At 44.9% G+C, this 24,568-nt stretch overlaps 1 protein-coding gene across 6 annotated transcripts in view; it reads left to right on the forward strand.

Moving 5' to 3' along the window:
• The window catches only part of ACTN1 (actinin alpha 1), a 128,916-nt gene that overhangs the window by 52,640 nt on the left and 51,708 nt on the right, over nt 1-24,568 (forward strand). For all 6 annotated transcript variants that reach the window (XM_074997198.1, XM_074997199.1, XM_074997196.1 and 3 more), the window contains exons 2-3: nt 4,611-4,725; nt 19,881-20,000. In XM_074997198.1, coding sequence (XP_074853299.1) covers nt 4,611-4,725; nt 19,881-20,000 — 235 coding nt within the window. The remainder of the gene's footprint in view (nt 1-4,610; nt 4,726-19,880; nt 20,001-24,568) is intronic.

Below are 24,568 nucleotides of genomic sequence, written 5' to 3' on the forward strand. Positions count from 1 at the left end.
CCTCTGATTGGCCCATCTCACATCGTTCTAACCCTCTACTTCATGAGTACAAGTACTTTACCCTGCACAGCATATGTAGCTAATGTATGTAAAGCTGCTTTCTATGTACTACATGTTTGCAGTAATGTGGACCCCGCAGATGGTAAGGATGGTTCTTGGGAGTCACGTCAAGATGGCAGCTGTTTGTGTGAGAGTCTTGTGAGATGGCATTTATTACTTCGTCAGGTTGCCCGGTGTAAAATGGTCCAGTGCAAACTCAGATAAGGTGGGTGAGGTAATGTCTTTTATAAGACCAAATTGTGTGGGTGAGACACATGCTTTTGAGTGATACCAAGTTATTCTTTAGATCTGATATCCATGTAGCTCAGTATCTTCTTGCAGTCACCAACAGAAGTTGGTCCAATAAAAGATATTACTTCACCCACCTTGTGTGTGTCATATCCTGGCACCAACACCGGTACAATCATACTGCAAACAGTACATTCACTTATGGGGCTTCCAACTGTTGCTGTGTTGGTGCTCTATAGGGCTGCATGACAACGTGTGAACTCTTTAGGACCTGAATGGTGTGCTGGGAGGAAACTTCTGTGGACCTCCCAGAACCCTTGGCAATTGTCACTACTTTCTGTATTCAACTAGTATGAAGCACATCCGGGAGGAGCTGAGCTGTTAGCTATTTGCTCTGCAAGCTGATTTCTGACAGAATTTCCAGGTTGTTTTTAAGACCTAATTGACCTCAGAGGGTCTTTTTCAATGGTGAGTGTGATTTTTTTTTTTAAAGAGGAAAGTAGGCATGTCAGGACTGTTGTTCATGCATATGGTTCATTCCCAAGAAAGGCTTGCAATAGCACTGCAGATAGGCTCAGCTGTCCTCCACCATCAGAGATGTAGTTAGTGTTGAGATCTTATTGTATTGCCCTAGATTCTTAATTTGACCCTTAATTAGGGCAACCATATCTCCCTGTCCCAAGTACAGGACAGGGAGATACGGGGGGGAAGGGACGGCTCCTCCTGCCTCCACCAAGCCCTGGGGAGCTGGAAAGGAGGCAGCAGCCACCAGGCCTCCCCGAGCCCCGGGGAAGTGACAGTCACCGTCACACTCTCAGAGCCCCGGGGAAGCAGCTGTTGCTGGTGCTCCCCGAGCCTGGGGAAGTGACAGACACTGGTGCTACCCCCGGCTTCCCTGAGGCTCAGGGAAGTGACCTAGTGCTCTCCTGTGCAGCTTCTGGTGGAAAAGGTCAGTGGGAGAGGTTCCAAATACAGGACACTTAGTGCCTTTTAAAAAATAAGTAATGGGCTAGTGGGACCATCCCGCCAAATACGGGATGGATGGTTACCCTACCTTTAACTTTTTTTTTGGCACTACAATCATTGGTTACCTCTGCTGTTCTTTGGGACTTGTTGATGCACAGAAAGGTGGTCCAGATTGTAGATTCAAGCTCTCTCTGCATCTTTTTTGGTTTGTTGAGAACCCTCCAGTTTGCCTTGAGCTAATTGAAAGTAAGATCACGGCATGTCTTCCTGGAAGCAGTCAGTGAAATGCAGACATTTGGCCAGTGGGACTGCACTTCCAGAAGAAAGTAGATGGCTAACCGTTTTCGAATAAATTCAAGTGAATTGTTAATTCTCCAGTGGAAAAATTATAACAAATAGTATTTAAAATGAAGTTCTAAAACCGGAAGGAAACCAACCCCACGTGAACTTAGAGATCCCAGGGTGAATATGAACGAACGTCTTGGGAGTAACACAGCCACTCATCACCATCTGCACTGCTAGCTCACACTATCACTTAGGCCCCAGAGAGAACATGCCTGAAACACATAGAACGGTGTCATTTGCTGATCAGTGCTTTCCCTTGGCAGGTGTCATACTACTATTACTGATAACCATATAAGTGTTCATGCAATCATTCAGTCACTTAGAGTAATCCAGTGTGCAGATACATTATAAGAATTTTTCTGTTCCCGTTCACAGAATATAGAAGCAGCCTAAATTTTATACACACTCTCTCTCTCTCTCTCTCTCTCCCCCTTCCCTCCATAGTTTTAACCTGCATCATTTAGATTTATATCGATAACTGTGAAGTTAGCAGTTAATGCAATTGCAAAGGTTTCCCATTAGAGTCCTGTTGAATATTCACACTTTGTGAAATAAATTTATTAATATTTGGAGAACACCCTTACAGGAAGCTTTTCTGTCATTCAGAGATTCTTTTGTTACCGTGGCTGCATTCAGAGTTGAATCTTTTTTATTCAAATAATTAGCACACTGCTACACTTTGAAATTGAAGTTTTTATTCTTTTTATTTTGAAATGAACAAGAGACATGGCACATTTCTACCCCTAGCAACCTAGCGGCAGATAAGGAAGTGATAGCCAGGCAATCTCTATCGGCATGTATTCAAAATTGTAATCCTAATTTAGGTGTTTCTCATAACTGACCAAAGAGTCATGGCCACAGCTTGCAGGATGACAGAGACAGATTTCACCACAGCTGTTGATAAAACCTTTTCTGCTATGCTCATTCCCATGAGAAATTGTATGTTCTGGCCACCTGGGCTATTTAAGACTCAGGGCATTTCCCAAGAGAATGTGGGTGTTAGTTTCCAGGCACAACTGGAATTTGTATATATGTGCTGTAAGGGCCGAAATTCCTTCTGCTCCATAACACAGTAAACCCTGACACAGTTTGAACCTCTCTAATATGGCACTCCCTCATTCAGCGACATCAGTAATCTGGCATGCGTTTAGTTAACCAAATGACCATTTACCTTGGTGTGGCCAAGTGTTCTGTGGTCCCATAAAGTTTGTTTACAGCCAGCAGTTGTAGCTGTGTGTTCTGTGCTGTTCCATTTAGCTGTAATGTACCCTAAACGTCTTCTAAGAGGCCAGTAAACAGTGCAAGTGTTGGTAATGTGCTAGACAATATTGACTTCCCATGACCTGGCAAATTCTCTCGTTCTATGCCGGACAAGAGAGGTTCAACTTCCACAGTAATGCGGTACCAGAAAATTGCGCTGCATGAAAATGCACTATATATAATATGAAGAACAAATGGGAAAACAGGGTTACCTTTGCAGACATAACAAAGTTATACATTTTGGAGGTGTTGGAGTGGGTGCAGGGCACAGGGTTTGGGCATGGGAGGGTGCTGGATCTGGGGGACATTTACCTGGGGTGGTTCCCTACAAGTAGCTCCTGTGCCTGCTATTCATGGTGGAGGTGCGGCCAGGAAGCTCTGCATGCTGCCCTACCCACAGTCAATGCTCAAGGAGGGAAAGGGGCAATGCATGGAGCCACCTAGCTGTGCCTCCACCAAGAACCATAGATAAGGGGAGCCCCTTGTGGGGAGCTACCCAAGTGGTTCAGGGTGCCATATCCTCGAGTAACTCCCTGGCTGTTCCTGGTGGAGGTACTTGCTAGGCAGCTCCATGCACTGTCCTTATTCCTCCCAGAGAACTGGCTGCTGGGGCAGCACCTGCAGGCGGAGGCAGTGTGGAGAGTTGCCTGTTTCCACCACTCCTGGGGACAGCGGACAAGGCAGCTGCCCCAAGTGAACACCTTTGAATCTAGCACCCTCTCATACCCAGTCTCTCTCCCGTGAGCGTGCTATATAAAAATAGTGCCTGCAAAGTAGAAATGGGCCAACTGCACAGTGTCAAAATCAGCCTGTATGAACGTGCGTTACAGGAGCTTACTGCATTGTTGGCTGATGGAATGACTCCTGCAGCTCATTTCAGAGAGGGCTGCCCTGACTGCCAAACCGGGGTCCATGGACATGAGCACTTTCTGGTAGCTTATGACCAGGTGCTTGGGGTTTTTTTTTTTCTTTTCCTCTTTCTCCCCCCTCTTTTCCCAGCTACTGTACTGCATTAAAGGCTGCTCATACCACACTTACTTGGAAACCATTCATTCTTTCACATGAGTAGCTCTTGCTGTAGCTGCCATGTGGAGGTTAAATGACCCTTAATGTGAGGTGAGGTGAGGTGGGCTGTGTTGTTCTGAAGCAGAGAGGGGTAGGCCACAAGGCCACCGCTGTTAAGATGTTGCTGTCATGTTCTGAGAGGCTCTGCTCTATGTAATATCCGAAAGTGTACAGATTGGAGTACTTCTTAATGCCTTACTGAGGAAGGAAAAAGGAGAGTGAAAGAATGGTTCTCTGGTTCCGACACCCCCTTGGAAGAGAGAGACCTGGATTACTTTTCTCTATGACATACTGTGTGTGCAACTGAGTCACCTGCAGCCAAAAGAAGGAAATAGGAGTTGTGACTGCCGAGCGTGTCTGAAAATGGGATCCAGGTGTCTCAAGCTGAGCACCCAAAATTAGGGGGCGATCAAGATTTAACATCCTAGAGCTCTGGACTGAGCAATTGCTCCTGCTAAACTCTTACTAGTATTGCACTTGCACGTGGAAGGCCCTTTGTGTCTTCAGGTACTGGCTCTAGCGCTATGCAAGGTCACTGCATCAAGTGTTGGTCGGTTTAATTGTGACTTGAAGGTAACCCAGTCTCTCCTAGCACCAGTGCTTTGGTTCTCTGTTTTTCCCCTTCTTACAGTAATATAGCCATTGGGAAGATTACCGACAGTTCTTTTCCTCTCTTCCCTCCCCAGACATTCACAGCCTGGTGTAACTCTCACCTTCGCAAGGCCGGCACACAGATTGAGAACATTGAGGAAGATTTCAGGGATGGTCTTAAGCTCATGTTACTTCTGGAAGTCATTTCAGGTGAGAGGGGTTTTTGTGTGGGTTTAAGTGTTTATTAATGTCGCTCCCCTAATGGTAAGTATATTCAACATAGCGTGGAAGCTTGGTCAGTGCTGCCCTATTAGTAGGCCTGTCCCTGCTCTGCAGTGTACTGAGATCAAAACTCAGGGTTTATGGCTTCGGACCACTTAACCAATGCTTTTGCTTTTCTCTCTACCCCTGCTGGTCAGCATGGAATTGGATTGTATTCACTGAATTGTTTTTGTAAATTCAAAAACACCAGTCTCCCTCCCCCAAGTAATTTGCATTGTCAATCAAAATGTTTCAGTACTTCCCAATTAAAATATTTGAGGTTATTTTCCTCAGAACTGTTTTTTTTTTTCCAGCCTGGAACTAACCCCCAGTTTGACTGCTGAAACAAACAAATCTGCTGAGCTTGTGCTCTCTCTGTTGTATATACAATTTTTTGTAAAACTTGGGGGAGGGATTATGCTTGTAGGCTTTCTTTTGATAGGTCCCTCAGCAGGTTGTCCGTTCCTGGAATAACAGCCCTCTGTTTCTGATTTGCTCCCTTCACCACACTTGTATTTACCAATAGCCTTGTCCTATATTTCTCCAGCTAGCAGAGAGGTTGGCAATCTTTTCAAACCGAAGAGTGAAACTACGTCAAAATTCAGAACAAGTGGTCAACAAAGCCATTATAAAAATTACCATTTGCATGACTGAAAACATACAATTTAATATTATTAATCATCATGTCATTTAATAAATAGCAGAAATGAAACCCTGTATTCGCAAACTTTATTTAATGAGACTGCTGCTGCATCTTTTGCTGTTGCATCTGTTTGCACATTTCTTTGAAGTTTGTCATAACTGGTCAAATTCAGCCTCATGCACAGATTCAAGGCTGTCTTGTGTCAGTCTTGAGCACAAATTATTTTTGATGTGATTCAAGTGAGAGAGAACCTGCCCACACATATAGGTGGAGCCAAACAGTGAAAGTAAGGCCAAGCTGACATTCGGCATGGTGCTGTATGTGACAGGAAATTCTTTCCAAGTTTGCAGAGTCAGATTATCATCATGCTCCAATTTCTTCATGTCAGCCCCTTTGTGCAGTTTTGCCAGTTCTGCACATTGTTGAGCCAGGCATTCTAAGTCAGAACTCAGCTTGAATTTTTCCACCCAGATGTCTGACTCCTTGAAATCTGTTATTTCCATTTCCAAATCACTGACTGAGATGCCTGGAATGATTGTCAAATCCACTTCTTTGACAGATGCTTTGTGTGGACCAATCGTAAATGTAAACAGAGCACTGTGTTTGCAAAAGTCAACAAAACAAGACTTGAATGCCATCAGGAGCTCAGAAGCAAACCCAACAAGCTGCTGCAAAGCGAGGCTGTTTGGATTTTCTGTCTGATACGAATCACAAAACATTCATAATCTTTCAAAATGTGCCAGTCTGCCCATCTCAATATCTCTGAAGAAGGGTCAGTTTTGATGCAAATCCAAACACTGCCTGCTGCAGAGTCAGGACTGTATTTCCTTGCCCTTGTAGCTTAGAGTTCAGCTCTTTCAGATGACCAATAATGTTGACAAGATAGTAAAACGTGAGCAACCCGTCACATGTTGAAAGCTGAGTGTGTTTGATACCCCTCATATTCAAAAAGGACTTAATCTCGTTAATGCAGGCAGCAAAACAAGACAAAACTTTGCCATGAAATAACCAGTGAACATTGCTGTGGATTAGCAGATTGGGGTATTCCGAACCTACTTTCTCAAGCAATGACTGGAATTGACGGTGATTAAGGGCTTGGGGTAGAATCCAAGTGACAATAGGTATAACCAATGCCATTACATTCTTGAGTTCAGTCCCACAGGATTGCGCCCGAAGTACCTCCTGATGCACAATGCAATGAAAATTCAGAAGTGGGCGGTTCAGCTGTTCTAACAAAAGTTAGAGAATCCCCTGTATTTGCTGACCATTATAGGTGTGTGTATCTATGCTTACACAGAGACATACGGTTATCCAACTGTATTTTTTCCTTGTTTTAAGGATGTCTTTGCCCCTTATTTGATTTTCCATTGGTAATATAGCAATTATTTCTTCATGCCCCTCATTTCCACACATGTATTGTCCCAGAATACATAACTGAGTGACATCACATACGTTGGTTGTCTCATCCAGAGCAAACAAAAAATAAGTAGCTGTACTCAAATTTTACATTTGTGCTTTGTCAATTTAATGGGCCACTTTCACAGCTCTATCATGAACTGTTTTTGCCGATAATGGCATGTCTTGCATTTTCCGTAAGATTTTGTCCTTGTCTTGACCTACTTTTAGTATTCATCTTTTCACATGATCTCCATCAGTAAAAGCTTCTGCCCTCAAATAACGCTGTATGAGCCTGCAAAACTTGCAGAGTTTAAGGTCACATCTTTTTTTCGACCATGCCAGCAGGCTATTATGTCCAATATTCTTTTTTTGCTGCAGCTCCTTGCAGGCACATTTTTTCATGCATCACTCCACAGTTATTTTGTAGCAAATGCTGCATGTTTTGTCATGAAGTGCTTTTCTAAGTGTTTTGATTTTTTTTTTTTTAAATTATTCATTAATTATTTTTTTTAAGGCAGTCTCTCACTACAGACGAGACAATGTGGAGATCCAGAAGTATCCACAGTTTCTTACGAGTCTGTCCACTCCTCCTATTGAAAATTTCAGTACTTGTCAGATCTTTCTCTTTGCCTTTTTATGTTGCTAGGGGTCACAGAGCTCACGATCATAGATGATGGAAAGATTTCTCAACTAGTCAAATAAAGAGAGATACGCATGACTCCCAAGGAGTGGAGAGGATGGATGATTGTTACATGAGCAGTTAAAGGCTGGGGTACTTACATTTCTTACGGGTGCTGTCATATCACGCACCCAACCCTCCACGTGGGGGAGAGGGCTTCAGGGCTGTGGGGGAAGGGGAAATCTGTGATACGACAGAACGTGTTGGAAATGTAGGTGTCGTGTGGAGTGCAAGAGGCTCAGGGCAGAGGGTTGGTGCGGGGAGGCAAGAGCAGGGCGTGTATGTGGGTGGAGGAGAGAGGGAGTCAGTGCTGTAGCCTGTGGGGAGTGAGGCAGACAGGGCTGGGGGTGTGTGGGGGTAGAGGACAAGCAGGGGGACCCTGACCCAGGTTCTTTAGGAGAGTTCTGCGTGAGCATGCTCAGTGCACCCTCGGCAGCAGTCCCTGCAGAATGCAACGCTACACCTGTGCTGAGTAGCATGCCTCAGCCAGGGGTGCACCTCCTAACTCTACCTCTGGTTAAAGATGAAGTAGACAAAAAAAAAAAAAAAAAAAAAAAAAGACCACCTTGACATTTGCATTTTTAAACTTTCACTTTTTTTTTTCATTTTAATTTAAACTGTTGTGCATGTTTTGGGAATGACAAAAGAGCCATGTTGGGTTCCATACCGAGCCCCATTTGGCTCTCAAGCCATAGGTTGCCTGCTTCGAGCTGGCAGATGTAGCCTGTCTGTCTACCCAGGCTGGGAAGCATGCTCCGAACTGCAGGGTCGATGTACTTTGAAAGTAGGGTGGTGAGCTTGGTGTGGCGCACACGGCGTGTTCTCCAAGCGCTGTGCTCCACAGGTTCCGGCTCTCGAAAGTTCCTAGGAACGCTTGTGCTTTTTGAGTAAGGGAGGTTCTTTCACTAGGACCGCCAGGCACTGAAAGGTTCGGATACACAGGCGCAGGTAGAACAAGAGACTATCCCAGCTCCTAGGAGTAATACAACAGAGGGGCACACATGGTGTGGCTTCATTGTCTGGGAGCCACCTCCACACTATACGGCATGTAGGCTGATGCCCTTCGTATTCCTGCTGTAGTTACTCCTAGTTCTCTGAGAACTGGGTGGTCTGTCTGGCTCACAGCCTTCTGTTTTCAGTATCCAGGCTATTGCCTCCAGCCAACTGTCCCTCTTCTTTTACAGCTATGGCTCTTTCCAGAGCCGCCTCTGACCTCCTCCATGTCCTTCCTTTCCAGGTATACCCTCTGGGGGTGGGGAAGATCTCTGCTGGCCAGAGTGTGAACTTGGTTCCTATGCCTTCCTCTAGCTAGATCCTTTCCTTTGAGCCCCCAGGGAGAAGGTGCCCCACTAACAAGCCAGCAGGCTCAGCGCGGCGATAATGGGCCAGGGCAGCTCTGCCGAGGCCCATGAGCAGATCTGAGTTTATCCGTACGATAGTGAGGATTAGGGAGACCAGACAGCAAGTGTGAAAAATCAGGCGGGGCGTGGGGTGAGGAGAAACATGCACCTATATTGGGACTTTCCTTATAAAATGGGGACATCTGTTTGTTACCTGCACAAAATTCTGTCACCCCCACACTGTAGGGGCACACAGCTTTACCTGATTCTTAGGGCTCAAGGTATATTTTCCTGTGGGCTTGCAGAACCCTTTACCAGTGAAAGGTTCTTATCCAGTTACCTCCTTACTCTCTATTTATTAACCATTACCAGGCAAGCAGAATACACATGCTAAGCCTAGAGGGCCGTGCTCACCAATCCTAATCAAGGCAGGTAACTTCCCCTGTTGACCCAGCAAGCTCAATCTCATCTAGATTCTGGTTGTTGCACATCACAGTCGTGCCGATGATTCTTGGCAGCTCTGATCTTAGGCTGTGTCTTGAAGGTGAGTCCCTGACCCATGTCTTTCCTCCTTACCGTTTGTGTTCCTTCTTTTCCCTTTCTGGTCTCCTTCTTGGACCCCAGTTTGTGTAGTGAAAATTAAGTCCTGCTTAGCTAGACCGTAATCCATTATTTTACTATGTCCTAACATAACATAATTCCCTAACCAATTATATCCCACCACTTTAGTTGATTTACACCTCACAGAGTTAATTATACAACAGATAGAAACTGTTAAAAACCAGGCACAGATCACGCAAACCAGGACCATAATGAGAGACAAGGAATGAGTATTAAGTACTTTCTTGCCAGATGAAATGCTATCAAACTAAGTTTTCTTTAATCATCTTGATCTGTTTCTTTATCTGGTGATATTTAGGCCATTAGGACAAAGTAGCCTTCTAAAAACATCCTGATACCACAAAAGATTTTAATGTAATTTAGATGGAATGCAAGGATGTGACTTCCTACTTTTCAGCTAGTGGCGGCTGCTCTTTCAGTCAGGCTGCAGACGACAGTCTTTGTGTACGTTTATACTTACGGGAGAGTTGGCACCCCACTGCGATTGATCATCTGGGGATCGATTTTTTGCCGTGTGTGTGAAGACATGGCCAAATCAGTCTCTCTGGGCTTGGCCATCGATCCTCGTGCTCCAGCTGACGCATGGAGTAAGGGACGTCAGCGTGAGCCTGAAGATTCCTGATCTAGGCCAGGGAAGACAGTTGATCCTGATATGTCAATTCTAGGTATGCTAGTAGTGTGGCTGGAATTGCGTCTCTGGAATCGACTTTGATCCCAGTGTAGACCAGGCTTTAGACCTTCCAGTATGGCTACAGAAAAAGGCCTTGTGGTCACCTCTGTCAGAACTGTCTATAGGGTCATGAGAATCCTTGATGGCCCAGCTTCCTGACACAGAAAGGGGATGCTGTGGTGAGACAGAGTGTCTGTGTGTTTGCCCTTGCCTGCCATGGCGCCACTAAAATGGAGTGCAAAGGGAGCAGAAGGGTATGGTTCCTGTCAGATGCAGAACAATATGCTAAGATTTCCACAGGAAAGTCCCTTTCTTTGACTTTTATGTTAGGAGGTGATCATCTAAACCTATTACAAGGTTTGCCTTGAAAAACAGCTGTGCTACTATGCATGCGTATATTTCCTACCTCATCCATTCCTTTCACCAACAACCCTCTTGCTTGTCATTCGCCTTTAGAATTGGATGCTGTAAGGCCAAAGAAACTGGACTTAACAGTTAGTTCCTGTAAAACAGCTTTTATTCCCTACCTCTCACAAAGCAGCTGACCAATATCTTATTAAACAAATTCCATTCTAAGCAGCTTTGAAGCCAGCCGTTCCTTGTATTCTTTGGCCCCTAAGCTACAGACATGGGCCAGTACATGGGAACCAGAAAGTGGAAGTGATTGCATTATTTTAATTGGCTTCGAGCAGTACAGAAAAGTAAAGCAGCAATGCAAACAGAAATCCAAAAAAAAAAAAAACCACACCCACCAGTTCTCATGTTTTAGCTTTAATAACTTATTTGGAAAAAGATTTATAGGAACAGTGACAGAGTTTTATAGGAAGAGTGTTGACTCTTTGCTGCAAATCGAATTTTTAAAAAATTTATATTCTAGTCTAATGGAAAGGCCTCACTTTTTAAATTTTTTTTTCCACTGCAAAGCTAGTGTTAAACGAATATTCTGCTGTAATGTCTAAAACACTCAGAACCTCACGCTGAAACTGATTGAAGCCAGCTTCAGTTTTGTTTACAGTGACTCTCATGCAAACTTAGAGAAATGCAGAAAGAAGGCAGCACAGAGCATCATGTACTTCATACGCTCTCAACCTTCCAGACTAGTGCACCCCTTTCAGGAGTCTGATTTTTGTGTATCACAAATTTCAGCTCACTTAAACATACTTGGTTACAAAATCAGATATAAAAATACAAAAATGTCACAGTGCACTATTACTGAAAACTTGTTGACTTTTCTCATTTTTACTGTATAATTATATCATCAAATGGAATGTAAATATTGTACTTTTCCATCTACAGTGTGTGTGTATGTGTATAAACAGAATAGACAAGGATTGTATGAAATTTTAGTGTATACTGACTCCGTTACTGCTTTTAATGTAGCTGGTTGTAAAACTAGGAAGATATTTAGATGAGTTGTGATACATCCTAGAACAGTGCTTCTCAATGTTTTTTTATAAAGTACCCATTTTAAAAAAATAAGTACTCCCAGACTTCTCTCATGTACCCCTAAGGTTACGCGTACTGCTGGTTGAGAAACGTAGTCCTAAAGTAATCTGAGGTGTTGAAACAAGTGCCTTTCAAGATTTCCAGATTAACTACTGTGCCCTTTAAAGCAGTCAGATTTGTTTTGCATACCACCAAGTCACACCTCACTTAAAAGCTACTTACTGACAAAAACATGCAAAAATATCACTACTCCTGAAAACTTGTAGACTTTCCACCATCATCTTATCAAATGAATTGGAATAGAAATATTGTACTCACATTTCAGCATAAGCATATGACGCAGTAGAAACAAGTCATTGTCTGAACAAACTTTTAGATTGTACTGACTTTATTAGTGTTTTTATGTAGCCTGTTGTAAAACTAGACAAATATCTAGATATGTTAATGTACCCCTTGGAAGACATCCATGTACCCCCAAGGTTACACATACCCCTTGTTGAGAAACTGTCCTAGAAGACCTCTGTATATCCTCAGGGGTACACACACTACTCCTGGGGCAATTCTGCACCAAAAAATGCAAAACTCTGCTTCCAAAAGACACAGTGCTGCAAGTTTCATTTATCAAAATAATGCAGTCAATAATGCATTTATTTTGGTAATTTAATAAATTACCAAAATCAGAAAAAAGAAAACAGTAACTGTTCAGCATTTACTTAACACAAGAGTAAACAGTCCTGTGGCGCCTTAGAGAATAACAAATTTACTAGGTCATGAGCTTTCATGAGTAAAACCGCAAAAGCTCATGACCTAATCGCTTTGTTAATCTCTAACATGCCACAAGGCTGCTTATTATTTGTGAAGTTATAGACTAACCTGGCTGCCCCTCAGACTTTTCAACACATGTAAGTTTCAAATGCCTGATAACCAAGACCCTGTTATAATCCAGGATTTTATTTTGAGTTGCTTCATGTCGATGATGGTGTTTGGTGTTCTGTAAAGTAAAATGATGCTTTTAAATTGCTCAGATTGCTCAAACCTGCACGCGAGAAAGTCATACGGTTTTTGACCCGTGGTGTCCAATAGAAATTTAAGGATCACCACAGCCACCAGGCACACTCCACTCAAGCCAGATGCACCCACCCTGCACGCGCCCCAGCACAAAGTGCCAGTGACTCACCAAAGCCAATGGAGCCGCCACCATGCCTGGGGCTGCACCACAAACCGCAGCTACAGGAGGAGCCGCTGCGGCTACCACCATGCGCTTGTCCCATCAAGTAGTGGGGTGTGTGCGTGGAGGGCGCTCCACGTGTGCGGCTCTACGGAGCTGGATTTCGCCGCACCGTGGGGGTCGGGGGGGAAGCATATGGGACACTGTGGGTTTTGGCAATTGTTATCTAACCCCATTGTGCCTCTCTGGCACAGGTGAAAAAAAAAAAAAGTGAGAAAGCAACATAGACCTTCCTAGCCAAGTATTCCATTACTGTCTCTTGTAGTGAGGCTGCAGTACGCCACTCTGGCAAGGTAAAAAGAGCTTTAATTGACTAAGAATGGGAACAATTAACAGATGTTAGCACCCTGCCTGTTTGTTTGTTACGTTTCTGCTCTGCCTCATGGACGGAGTCTGCTTCACGCAACCCTACACCTCCAAGTCCAGGATTCAGCAACAGTCACAAGCGGGACAGAGGGTTTATCTACACTGGCAGAGGTACAGAGCTGACAGCTACACAGAGCGCTGCAGGGAAATTGTTGAGTGTCCAAACTGTGCTTCTTTGTGGCCGTGGAGCACAGGCGCATTGGCAGCTCTTGCAACATGGCAGAGAGCAGGGCATTGTGGTAGCTGTCGCACTGTGCACCTGGCCACACGGGGCTTTGGGAAGGGCTTGCCATGCCACGTGGGGCAGGCAGCATCCCGTAATGCAGGTTTCTCAGTCCCATTGCTCCGTGGGCTTCCTGTGACACCGACTGCTGCTTTCAGGTGAAGTTTGGGGGCTGGGGGGAGTGCGGCAGCGTGCGCAGGGTGGCGTTTTGGAGTGTGTCGGCATGCTGTCTTGTAAGTGCAGACAGGAGCAGGAACCTGTCCTGCGGCAGGGGCCGACGTCAGCCTCCCCTGGCTCTCTGCATTGCAGTCTCTCTCTCTCTCAGATGCCTGCCTTTGTTCAGCAGCATGAGCATTCCACCGGAGTGGTCTCCTCTGTGTGCCAGCGCCGAAAGGGAGCTCTGAAAGGGGATATGCGCATGCCTACAGGGCAGCCAGATGAGAACACACCCATGAGCAGAGTGGCCCAGGAGGGGTTATGGGACATTTTATGGAGGCCAACTGCAACTCAGTGAATAATGGAAGTGTCCACACTGGAACTCTGGTCCGTGTTGTAGTCACTGCACAGAAAACTGCTCACCACCTAGAGCACAGCAGGTGCTGAATTCGTGCCTTGCCAGTGTGGACACTTTGGGAGTTACAGCACCGGGAGCTGGTTTATACCACTAATGTGGACAAGGCCTGAGTGTGTCACACTCCATTTGCATGCAGACGTGCGCCCAGCTCCACCCCCTTAACATCTCTCCATGGTCGCGTGCATGCCTAGCCCTCCCCCCCAGGGGATGGGGGGGTGTCATCTGCTCTCCTTCCCTGTTAAGCCAAGTGCCATTGAGTCTGATCCTGCTCCCATTCAGTACAATGGTGTAGGACGGGGCCTTAGCAGTGGATTTTGGATTGAGAAATTCAGTGAATAACCACTGCAGGTTGTACCTCTAAAAACTGGAATCCTCTGATCTGGCAACCTCTGTGGTCTGGCAGGTCTCAGCAGTCTTGCTGGGGCAGGAGCCAGCAGCAGTGGGGCTGGCACCATAGTGGCAAGACCAAGAGGCAGGGCCAGCGACAATGAGCTGCAGCAGGAAACATCAAGGCCGTGGCTGGCAGAAGAGGGCTTGCTGGGGCTGGAAATGGGGCAGGGGCAGGCTGGGGGGGCCCATGGCTGGGGGCCTTCCTTGATCCGGCAAATCCGCTTAGTCAGGACCGGTGAGGTCCTAGGGGTGCTAGACATGGGAGGTCCAACCTGTAGTACTAACAAATAACTTAACCAAATTTGTCTGTTTTATCTCTTTGTCGATGTTCTGTAACTTGCTTAAACTCGTTCTGATGCAAAACCTCTTAGAATTTTTGAACTCTGTGGCTCTCTTGACATTTGGATAGTTGTGCCTTAGCGCCTGGTGACATGTACCTATCTCATAAGGTTTCCAGTGTGAAGGCTTATAGAAGATGTACTAAAATTTAGCTTCAAAGTACATGTGTAAGCTTTTTGTTTTCTGTGAAGCCAGTTAAACTGGCTCGTGTGACTATTCACAGGAAACCAATCAAAAGGGCCATAAGTACATCGAAACAAACTACTTCAAAAGAAACATGTTCCAGTGATTGTTCGAGAGTATGTTCCAAGCTGTGCTCAGTTTGGAAGCTGACATTTGCTGTGAGATCCAGCCCTATGCAAGAAGAAGTTACTCACTTGCTCTTGTCAAACAGCTGAGACACCTCTTTGCAGCTAGGTGAAGGATTGTAATCCTCTTGTCCTGGGAGCCACCTGCAGGCTTCCAGCCAGTCTTGCTGAGTCTTCAGAGGTTTGCCCCTCCAGCCAAGTTAAAATCAAAAAAATCCCTTTCCAAAGTACTGGAGTCCCATAAATAATCTGTTTGCCCATGTCAGCCACTATTCTGTATCCCATAAATTCAGCCCTTTGTTCAGGCTCCCAGATAAACTCCACCCCTTTTTGGCTTTGACACTTTAACTGTGCCCAGAAGGGGAACCTGGGCCCCCATGCTACTGTGGTTTCCCACTCAGTTTTCTATAAACAGCCGCTCTGTATAGCTTGATTCAGTTCATTACTTCCTTTTCCCTGGGTCTCCTTCTCCCTGATCCTTTAACTGCACCCTTATCTCAGGATTGAGGTTCTTAGGTTTGTTCTTTCACTGCAAACCCAGCTATGCAAAATGAATCCAGAAAGCAAAGTCTGGTTGCACCTCAGGTTCCTGTGGGTGGAGAGGTGCTGAAGTGCTAAGCACAGACAATTCGTTGCAAGTAGCCCAGTGGAGCCCTACCTGGCTGTTGATCTACCCCCCCTCCAGTCCTTGGAGTACCAGGCCTGCATGGTTTGTGAAACTGCACCCTCAGAGAGATCTTTCTAGGCTGGGAAAGCTTAGAGGACCCACCTTTATGGCTCTTTTTCTCTCAGCTTGCTGCTTCTTGGTGTAGGGGCAGTAGAACTGGGAGGCCCCCAGCAGGGAACCTCAAAGGCCAGATGAGCCTCCATCACACTTAGTTTTCTCCATATTATAATAAACATTTATAGTGTCCACCACTGTGATATCAGAGCATCATTACATGCCATTAAAAGCACAATGCACATTATATCCCAGTAGCGGAGCCGTTGTATCTCCCAGTCTAGTCCACCAAGGACACTCACTTGAGGCTTCTAGCTCCCAGCAGTCATGTCTCTTGAGCAGAGACTTGTCCCTCAGTTCCTTCTGACTGGCTGCACAGCTGCATGCCTTACACTGATACAGCCCTGGCAAGCCACACTCTTTCTAGAAACAGAGGTCGCTGTGTTAGTCTGTATTCTAACAAAACAAACCAGCAGTCATAAAGCACTTCAAAGACTAACACAATGATTTATTAGGTGATGAGGTTTCGTGGGACACACCCACTTTTTCAGATCTATAGAATTTCCTGTCCAGACTCCGTATATAGCCCAGAGGGCTAAAAAATTGCAATAAAAACTGACAAATGAAACACACAGAACTGAAGGAGGGAGTGAGGGGTGGGGGATGTTAAGTGTCTTGCCTGAGATAATTACGAACATCAAAGGGAGGTAAACAGTCCTTGTAATCGGAGAGGTAGCCGTGTTAGTCTGTAGCTTCGAGAACAACAAGAAGTCTTGTGGCACCTTATAGACTAACAGATATTTTGGAGCATAAGCTTTCGTGGGCAAAGACCCGCTTCATCAGATGCATGGAGTGGGGCGGGAGGGGTGGTTTCAGAGGGGTATTTAAAGAATGGGGTCCCAGAAAAAGGGAAGGCCAGAGCTGACAAAGTCTATTCAGCAAGGTGGAAATGGCCCATTATCGATAGTAGGGTGTTAAGATCTCCCCATTAGACTCTGACAATGGCTCATATCCCCCTGTCCGATCTGACTTGTTTTTTTCCTCTTTTGATAACTACTGTTGATAATGGGCCATTCTCACCTTGCTGAATAGACCTTGTCAGCTCTGGCCCTCCCTTTTTCTGGGACCCCATTCTTTAAATACCCCTCTGAAACCACCCCCCGCACTCATGCATCTGATGAAGCGGGTCTTTGCCCACGAAAGCTTATGCTCCAAAATATCTGTTAGTCTATAAGGTGCCACAAGACTTCTTGTTGTTCTCAAGTCCTTGTAATGTGTGAGATAATTGCTATCATTGTTCATACCAAGTGTTAATGTGTCAAATTTGAGTATGAACTCCAGTTCACAAATCTCCCCACGTAATCTGCTTTTAAAGTCTCTTTGTTGTAGGGTGCATATTCTCAGGTCTTTAACCCGATGGCCCACTCCATTGAAATGCTCACTGACAGGCTTATGTGCATTGAAATTCCTGATGTCTGCTCTGTGTCCATTCATTCTTTGGCGAAGCATTTGCCTTGTTTGTCCAATATACATTGTAGAGGGGCATTGCTGGCTCATGATGACATATATAACATTGGTCGAGGCACAGGAGAACGAGCCTCTGATCTTGTAATTAACGTGGTTAGGTCCGGTGATGGTATCCCCAGAATAAATATGTGGACAAGGTTGGCAATGGCGTTTGTTGCAAGAAAAAGTTCAAGGATTAGTATTACTGTGGTGTAGCCTGTGGTTGTTAGTGAGAATCTTCATTAGGTTAGGAGGTTGTTTATAGGAGAGAACAGGCCTTTCACTTAAGGCCTTTCAGAGTGTAGCAACATGATCTAGAATAGACTGTAGGCCAAGGACAATGCTTTGTTCACAGCCCTTGGAGAGAAAGCAATGCATTTCTACCATTTACAAGTTACCACATAGCTCCTTCTAAGCAAGCACTCTTATTCTTAAGCATTGGAGAAAAATACATATCGCACAACCTACTTGCTTGCTAAAAATCTTACCAGAGGCCAACCTGACCTTCAGCCTTGGGCTCTGCTGTATTTCAGTTCTCCAAAACCCACAGCTTGGTTTTCCCCATTGTTACAAATTCATATCCGTCTTAGATGCGGAACCAGAACGACAGGCTGAGGTCAGTTCAACCTCAGGCTGTTTGTCCAAAAGTCCTTCCTTTGTCTGTTGGTCTCTAGAAAATTCACTTTGAGCCAGAATAAGCAAGCTTCCCAGGAGACAGCATCTCTCTACCGGTGTTGTAACCAGAGTGATTTGCCTTGATCATCCCTCACTTGTTTTATTTCTTGATTGTCTGTGTTCACCCATGTCCTGTGGAGCACATACAATCCCTGGGCCGTGGCGGTACATAAACCAGTCATACATTTCCTACAGTATGACCTCCCAAAGACATCCCAGGAAGTTTCCCCAAACGTAGGTTTGAAAGGATTTGATTTTCATTAGTAAACCTGGATTTTAATTGACAAGCTAGAACTGGCCAAAAAAAAAAAAAATCAGATGTTTGAAGTCAGTCTCTGGGGACCAGGCATCTTGGGCAACAGAGGGATCCCCAACCAGCCCTGCTGTCACAGGATCAAGGGGTTGTGACAGCAGAGCTGCTGGGGCTCCCTATTCTGCATCAGTGCTGGTGACATCCAATCCTTGCAGGCACAAGTCACGGGCAGTGGTGGTGGGGGAAGGAGGCAGCTGTGATCCTGATGGGGCGTAGCAAGAGACCACTGCAGGACTGGCAGGCGGAGGATGAACCTCCAGGTACAGAGGAAGGCCAGCCTCCTGCTGAACAGTCTCTGCACAGGGGCAGCTCAGAGGCCCCCAGCTGGCGAGTGACTGGGTGTGGCCATTGGTGGCAGAATGCTGCAACCTCAAGGTACTAGGAAGGCTGCAGTCCCTTGGAGCAGAAACTCTTGCCCCACTCCCTCCTCTCCTGACAGCACTGTGAGGAGGAGGAGGAGAGTCCCTGGCCTGCTGATGAACATGCCCAGGTGGGAGCCATTCAGCAGACTGGTGACATTCCCCACAACTGGAGCCTGGTCCTCTTTGCAGCCACATCTCTGTGCTGTGCCCAGCCGGGACCCAGCCTTCCCTGCCCTTTTTACTTGCAGGGATTCAGCATTGCACCCATGCAGGGGCCTTCTTCAGCTCTGCTGCATGGCCCTACTTGTTCAAGTGCCCAAGCTGTCCCCAGGGAGGAATCGTTCAACACCGAGACAGCTGGGGGCTCATCCTCCTACTGACAGGCCTGCCACAGGTCTCTGCTTTGCTGGGCCAGGGTGACCACAATCTTCCCCACACCTTGAGCCCTCAGGTCTCAGTCCTCTCAGCCACAGAGGTACCCTCTCCCAAGCCCGGCTGTCGGCACTGCTCTAATCCCAACCCCAGTGCTACTCTGCAGGACTGTAAAAATAAAAATAGCCAAAAACAGAAGAGAAGAATCAGTAGAGATAGACATTTAGATCTAAATTACAAAATAAAATCACATTCTGCCAAGCCCACCTCTGCCACACAGCACTTTCAGCTTATTCAGTAACAAGGCTGCTCACAGAAGAGAAATCCATGATTTCCATATTTTTATTTTTTTTCCTTCTTGGTATATGCAGTCATGATGATTCAGCACCTGGGCGCTCAGGGCCTGCGGAAAGATGAGTCTCACAACATGTCTTTAAAAAGGCCAGGCTCGGGCTCGTCTGAACTTTGGTAGTAGTACCTTCTGCAGCAGAGAATTTTCTTAAGAGATTGCCCTGTCCTTCTCAGAGCTCAGATCCAGGCCTGGAACACAGGGAAGCACAGACCAAGTACTGTAACTTGTGGCTAATAGGTTCCCAGAGAGCATGCCCTAAAGGTTATAGGGAGTGGCCTAGCCCATAACTGCTGGGGGGACGGGGGGCAGGGGCAATACTCTTCTGTCCTCAGCCAGGGTCTTGAACAGTCCTCTTTGTACTCGCTGGTGTTCTGTTGGGGGAAGTTAGAATTCCCGTGAAGTGACCAGATGGTATGCTGTATCTTCACCATTGAGGGCGAGAACATACATGACTTGGATCACTCGTTGGGGTCGTCTTTTATTTATAAGACATGCCTGGTTGTGCTATTTGTGGGAAGAGTGGAATGGAGCAATTTTGAATTTGTGTTTGAAATTTTTTTCCCCCCCTTTCTGGCTAGGTGAACGTCTGGCTAAGCCTGAAAGAGGCAAAATGCGAGTGCACAAAATCTCCAATGTGAACAAGGCCCTGGATTTCATCGCTAGCAAGGGAGTGAAGTTGGTGTCTATTGGAGCTGAAGGTAAGGTAGCCAATGCATGCCCAAAATCTGGAAGGGTGCAGGTATGAGGATGGATTGACTCTCAGCTCCATCCATTTTAGACCCAGTCTAAAGATACTATTTCCCCCCCAAGCCATATCACATCCCCTCCCTTGCTCACCCATCACCCCCGCCAATTGCATATAGGTTTGCTCATAGCATAGTTTATGCCCTGCTGTGTACAGCAAGTGTGTGTGTGGGGAGGGGAGAGGGAGACATTTTGGGCCCTTTGTTGGGGTCTGAAATTCCTCTTGCCAGTGTGGGCCACCATTGAGAGATCTGTGCTTTTCTTGCCAGTTTCTTCACATTTATTCTGGCTCTTCTGCTCTGACTCAGTGGCACCATTTAGCGAAGGTGTAAATATTTCGTGTATGAAAGATATGTTACAAAATAAGACAATTCCATGCATATTAAGAGTATGGAGTTAAATATAAAAGGAGGAAGATTAAGAAGTGGGAGAAGAAGAAAAGATGCTTTGAGCCAAGATTTGAAGTGGAGAGACAAGGAAGCTGGTTTAGACAATATGGTCTATAGCCAAAGAATCTAATGGTAGTGAGCTTGTGCAAAGACCAGAGCTTAGTGGATTGAATTCTGTTTTTAAATTGCAAATTTTAATTGTGGTTTAAATCCGTGAGCCTGAAATTTTGAGTTAAAGGATCAGTTGTAATTGTGTTTTGCATTTGTACTTCAGTGATTTGCCTAAAGAGAGGCTGATTCTCTTTGGTTGGTAACAATTAAATGGCTTTTTGTTTGCCCACTAATAGAGCCTTTATACTAAACTTGGAGCTTCTTTTTACTGATCGGGGGATGCACATTTATTTAAGCAAATACATAGTGTGCATAAACAACAAGAAGTCCTGTGGCACCTTATAGACGAACAGATATCCTGGAGCATAAGCTTTCGTGGGCAAAGACCCGCTTTGTCAGATGCATCTCAGATCTTTCCTGCTCAGATATAATGGGCTCCACAGATGCATCTGACAAGGTGGGTCTTTGCCCACAAAAGCTTATGCTCCAAGATATCTGTTCGTCTATAAGGCGCCACAGGACTTATTGTTGTTTTTGAAGATCCAGACTAACACGGCTACCTCTCTGATAGTGTGTATACTTATTTATTCAGGTTCTTAATATTTACTTTTGTATTAAGTTAAAAATGTATGATCCATTTCTTGTTTACCTGATTTTTTTTTAACTTGTGGTTTGTGTCAATCTCTTTGGATGGATATTTAATTAAAAGTGCACATGGAAAACATTTCATTTTATTAAATAAAACTACCTTAAGTGAACTAAGTACGTAAGGAGGAGAACTTTTATCCAAAAACTTGCCAAAACTACATTTAAAACTACCTGATTTAATAAAGGAAGTATTTGCTGTAATTAATTAATCAAATCCAACTGAATTTTTTTTTTTGGTTGCTATGTCCTTCGAGAGTTTAGAACTAGTATATCTCACACTTAGTTTTTGTACATAGGTTGGAAGAGGAAACAAGCTTTCTTGCTCTTTTAATTCCCACTTGGTTTCTTATCTTTGAATGGGCTAGTCATTGAGCTAGTGGAAGAAACTGAAACGAAGAAAATATTCTGTCTGCACTAGAGAAATGGCTACTATCAACAGCTGATTTAGCACTTCAACAAACTACTTCTAGGTGCTTAGCTCCAGTGACTTCTACCAGTTCGTGGTTTGACTTTCTTTAAAACTTGGCCATAAACAAATACTGCTTAATATTTTTGCATATAATTTAAATTATTTTAATATAGTAAATTTGGGGCCCTAACATGGGCTTTCAACTTCAAATTTAATTTTAAATACAATTTTAAAAACAAGCCTATTTGATATTTCTTTTAAATTTAAATTCAGTTTCTTAAATTTGTGTGTGTATCCCTCCTCAAGCCAGAGGTAGGGCAGAAGGCGTCCAAGTTAGGCATGAATAGATCTATTGAGGATTTTAAGAACAGCAATGATTTTGAATTGACTCCTGCTGCTGTATACAGGAGATCTCTGATTATCCAACCCTCGATTACGCAACATTCCGTTTTATCCAACATGACGATTTTAAGAAAGAATGTATTGTGTGTTCATTGGAATTAGTAATAAAGAGAGTTTATGGATATTTGTACTTATTTTTTCATTAATATTCTGTATTGTCCAACATTTCCGTCCAATGGGACCATCCTGTGGTCCCATTTAGGTCCCATAGTCGGGGTTCTACTATACATGTAAAGCTGCAGTCTCTACACACTGGTATTTGGAAAGTTGAATTTTGGGGAGATCATAGAGGGGCTTATAAACAGACAGGAGATGAGGAATTCACAAGTTTATTTAGACAGTTTCCCAAAACTGTTACACCCAGACTTCCTCCACTGGCTTGATAACAATCCATACTTCTCCTTTAGCTGGGCCACTTCCTCAACCTCAGATTTCTTTGGAAAGTGTCCAGAGCCTTCTTCCTTTTTGGTTGGCAGGTAGATAGCCACTTCTGTTCTGTTTTGTTTGCTTTACCAGTAGGGTGAGGAATTACAGCTGACTGAATTGCTGACCCAACCAACGTCGGGCTACTGATGTTGTTAAAGGACAGAGCATAACCATGTCAATTGAATGTCCTTGATTATGCTAATAAAAAGAGCTGCTCCTGCTGATATGCTGAAGAAATGAGATGCTGATTAACTGTCTCTTACAGCAGTGTCGAAGTTCTTTGATTGGCAGAGTCTCTCCTAGTGTGAAGCAGGTGCAGAAAACAAAAGCTCAATTGGCAATTAGCATGAAATTAGCTAGCATACTAATTTTTAATTCTTTCTTGGCCTATATGTGCCAGTGGCTACCATCTATGTGGAGGCCAGAGCTGAAGTAGCAAGGGGAGAAAAGGTGTGTGTGCGCATGCCGAAAGTTAGGACAGGTTTGGCTGGTCTCTATTCATGGTACATGGGCTGTCGTTGAAGAACAAGGTATAATCAAGCCTATGTGGTCAGTGCATGAGCTTGTATGTCAGCTGTGCCACACTAATATATCTATTTATAGTGGTGAGGGAGCTATACTTAAGGTTGCATCCTGATATCTGTTTAAGTGTTCACCTTAGGCACTAAAATTTGACATGCTTTTGTCAGATTTCTTTGAATATCAGTGTGCCTCCGGAGCGTGGAGAGTAGGCTTAGTGACCCACATTTGGACTAATACCAGGGATTCTGGAGGTATAAGCCCCCTCACCCCATAACTGTTGGTTGAGAGGTTTCTAGGTGCGTGTTTTTGCAGTGCTAGGGACCAAACTGGTCTCAAGCTGTTGGATTTTACCCTATGTGCAGTAAACCCTCGAGTTTCGTGGGGGTTGTGTTCCTGCAACCCCTGTGTAACTCAATTTTCATGCAAATTTTCTGGGGCAGCTAGGCAAGCCAAAAGCCTCCCCCTGCATTCCCCCAGCAGTGTGGTTGTCAGGCTGACAGACATGCAGCTGGGAGAAGGCAGGGAGAAGGGGCTGCAGTGAATTAAAGCGAGTTATGTGCCGCTTGAAGCCGTGTATATCGAGGGTTTACTGTAGTGCATGGCTCTCTCAAAATCTTTGTGAGACCCAAAGTGTGAGTGGTTTATGGGATAATGTCAAATTTTACAGTGTGTATGCACCAATACTGAACATAGCTACAGGGCTTCAGTTCCTGCAAATGTAGGTATGCTTTAAACTTCACTCTTTAAGTGCTGTAAAATCTGAATGGTAATTCTGCTTTGAAATTCAGCGTGCCTCATGAGGGCATCAGTTTATTGTCAAAGATTCAAATCTGAGGTAATATTTAACCAGAGGTGGGGAAAGTACCCAAAAAGTTTCTTAAGTAAAAGTGTACCTGCTTTCACTTCTGGATACTTGAGCACAATCTAGTGGGGTGTGTGTATGTGTGTACTTTTTCTCAAGTAGTTTTCCGGGGTGCGGGGACAGACCAGTAACTTGTATGTAAGTGTCGTCCCCCCCCCGCACTGTACTTTTACTCAAGTAACTTTTTGGGGTACTTTTCACCTCTGAATTTAATCAGGTGCCTCCCCCCACCGAAAAAAAGGGTTGTCTTGTGTTACCTTGTGCTACTGGTAAACTGAAAGGTATTAGTGACTGGATGATCCAGAGACTTCTTGATGGCTGTGAGCTCACCCTTAAATTAGTATGGCTAAGGATAAGTTAATCATAGACCCCCACCTCAGATAAAAGGAGCTGTAAACTAGCAACCTCCCACCAGTTACAGTTTTTTGAGTCATGTGTGACTGTTTATATTGCGAGGATATAATCAAAGTGTTTGTTTGGGGGGAAAATGGGTATATGAAAGATTCTTGGGATGAGTGAGATATTGGGGGCCGAGGAGTGGGCAAATTGGGAAGACAGGTTTCGGGGCTGCAGTGAGGGAAGGGGCATGGATGGTAGGGAAGGCAAAAGAGGCTGGGGTCTCAGCTGAGGGGGCATGGCACCTCTAGCTCTGCCAAAGTATCCCATCCCCTGCACCTCAAGCTTGTCCAGCAGATGTGTGCAGCACAGAGTCAATGGCAGAATTTTCCCATTGACGTATCTACACAGGAGAAG

Source organism: Carettochelys insculpta, chromosome 6, assembly GCF_033958435.1.
Source record: "Carettochelys insculpta isolate YL-2023 chromosome 6, ASM3395843v1, whole genome shotgun sequence".
NCBI lineage: Eukaryota > Metazoa > Chordata > Testudines > Carettochelyidae > Carettochelys > Carettochelys insculpta.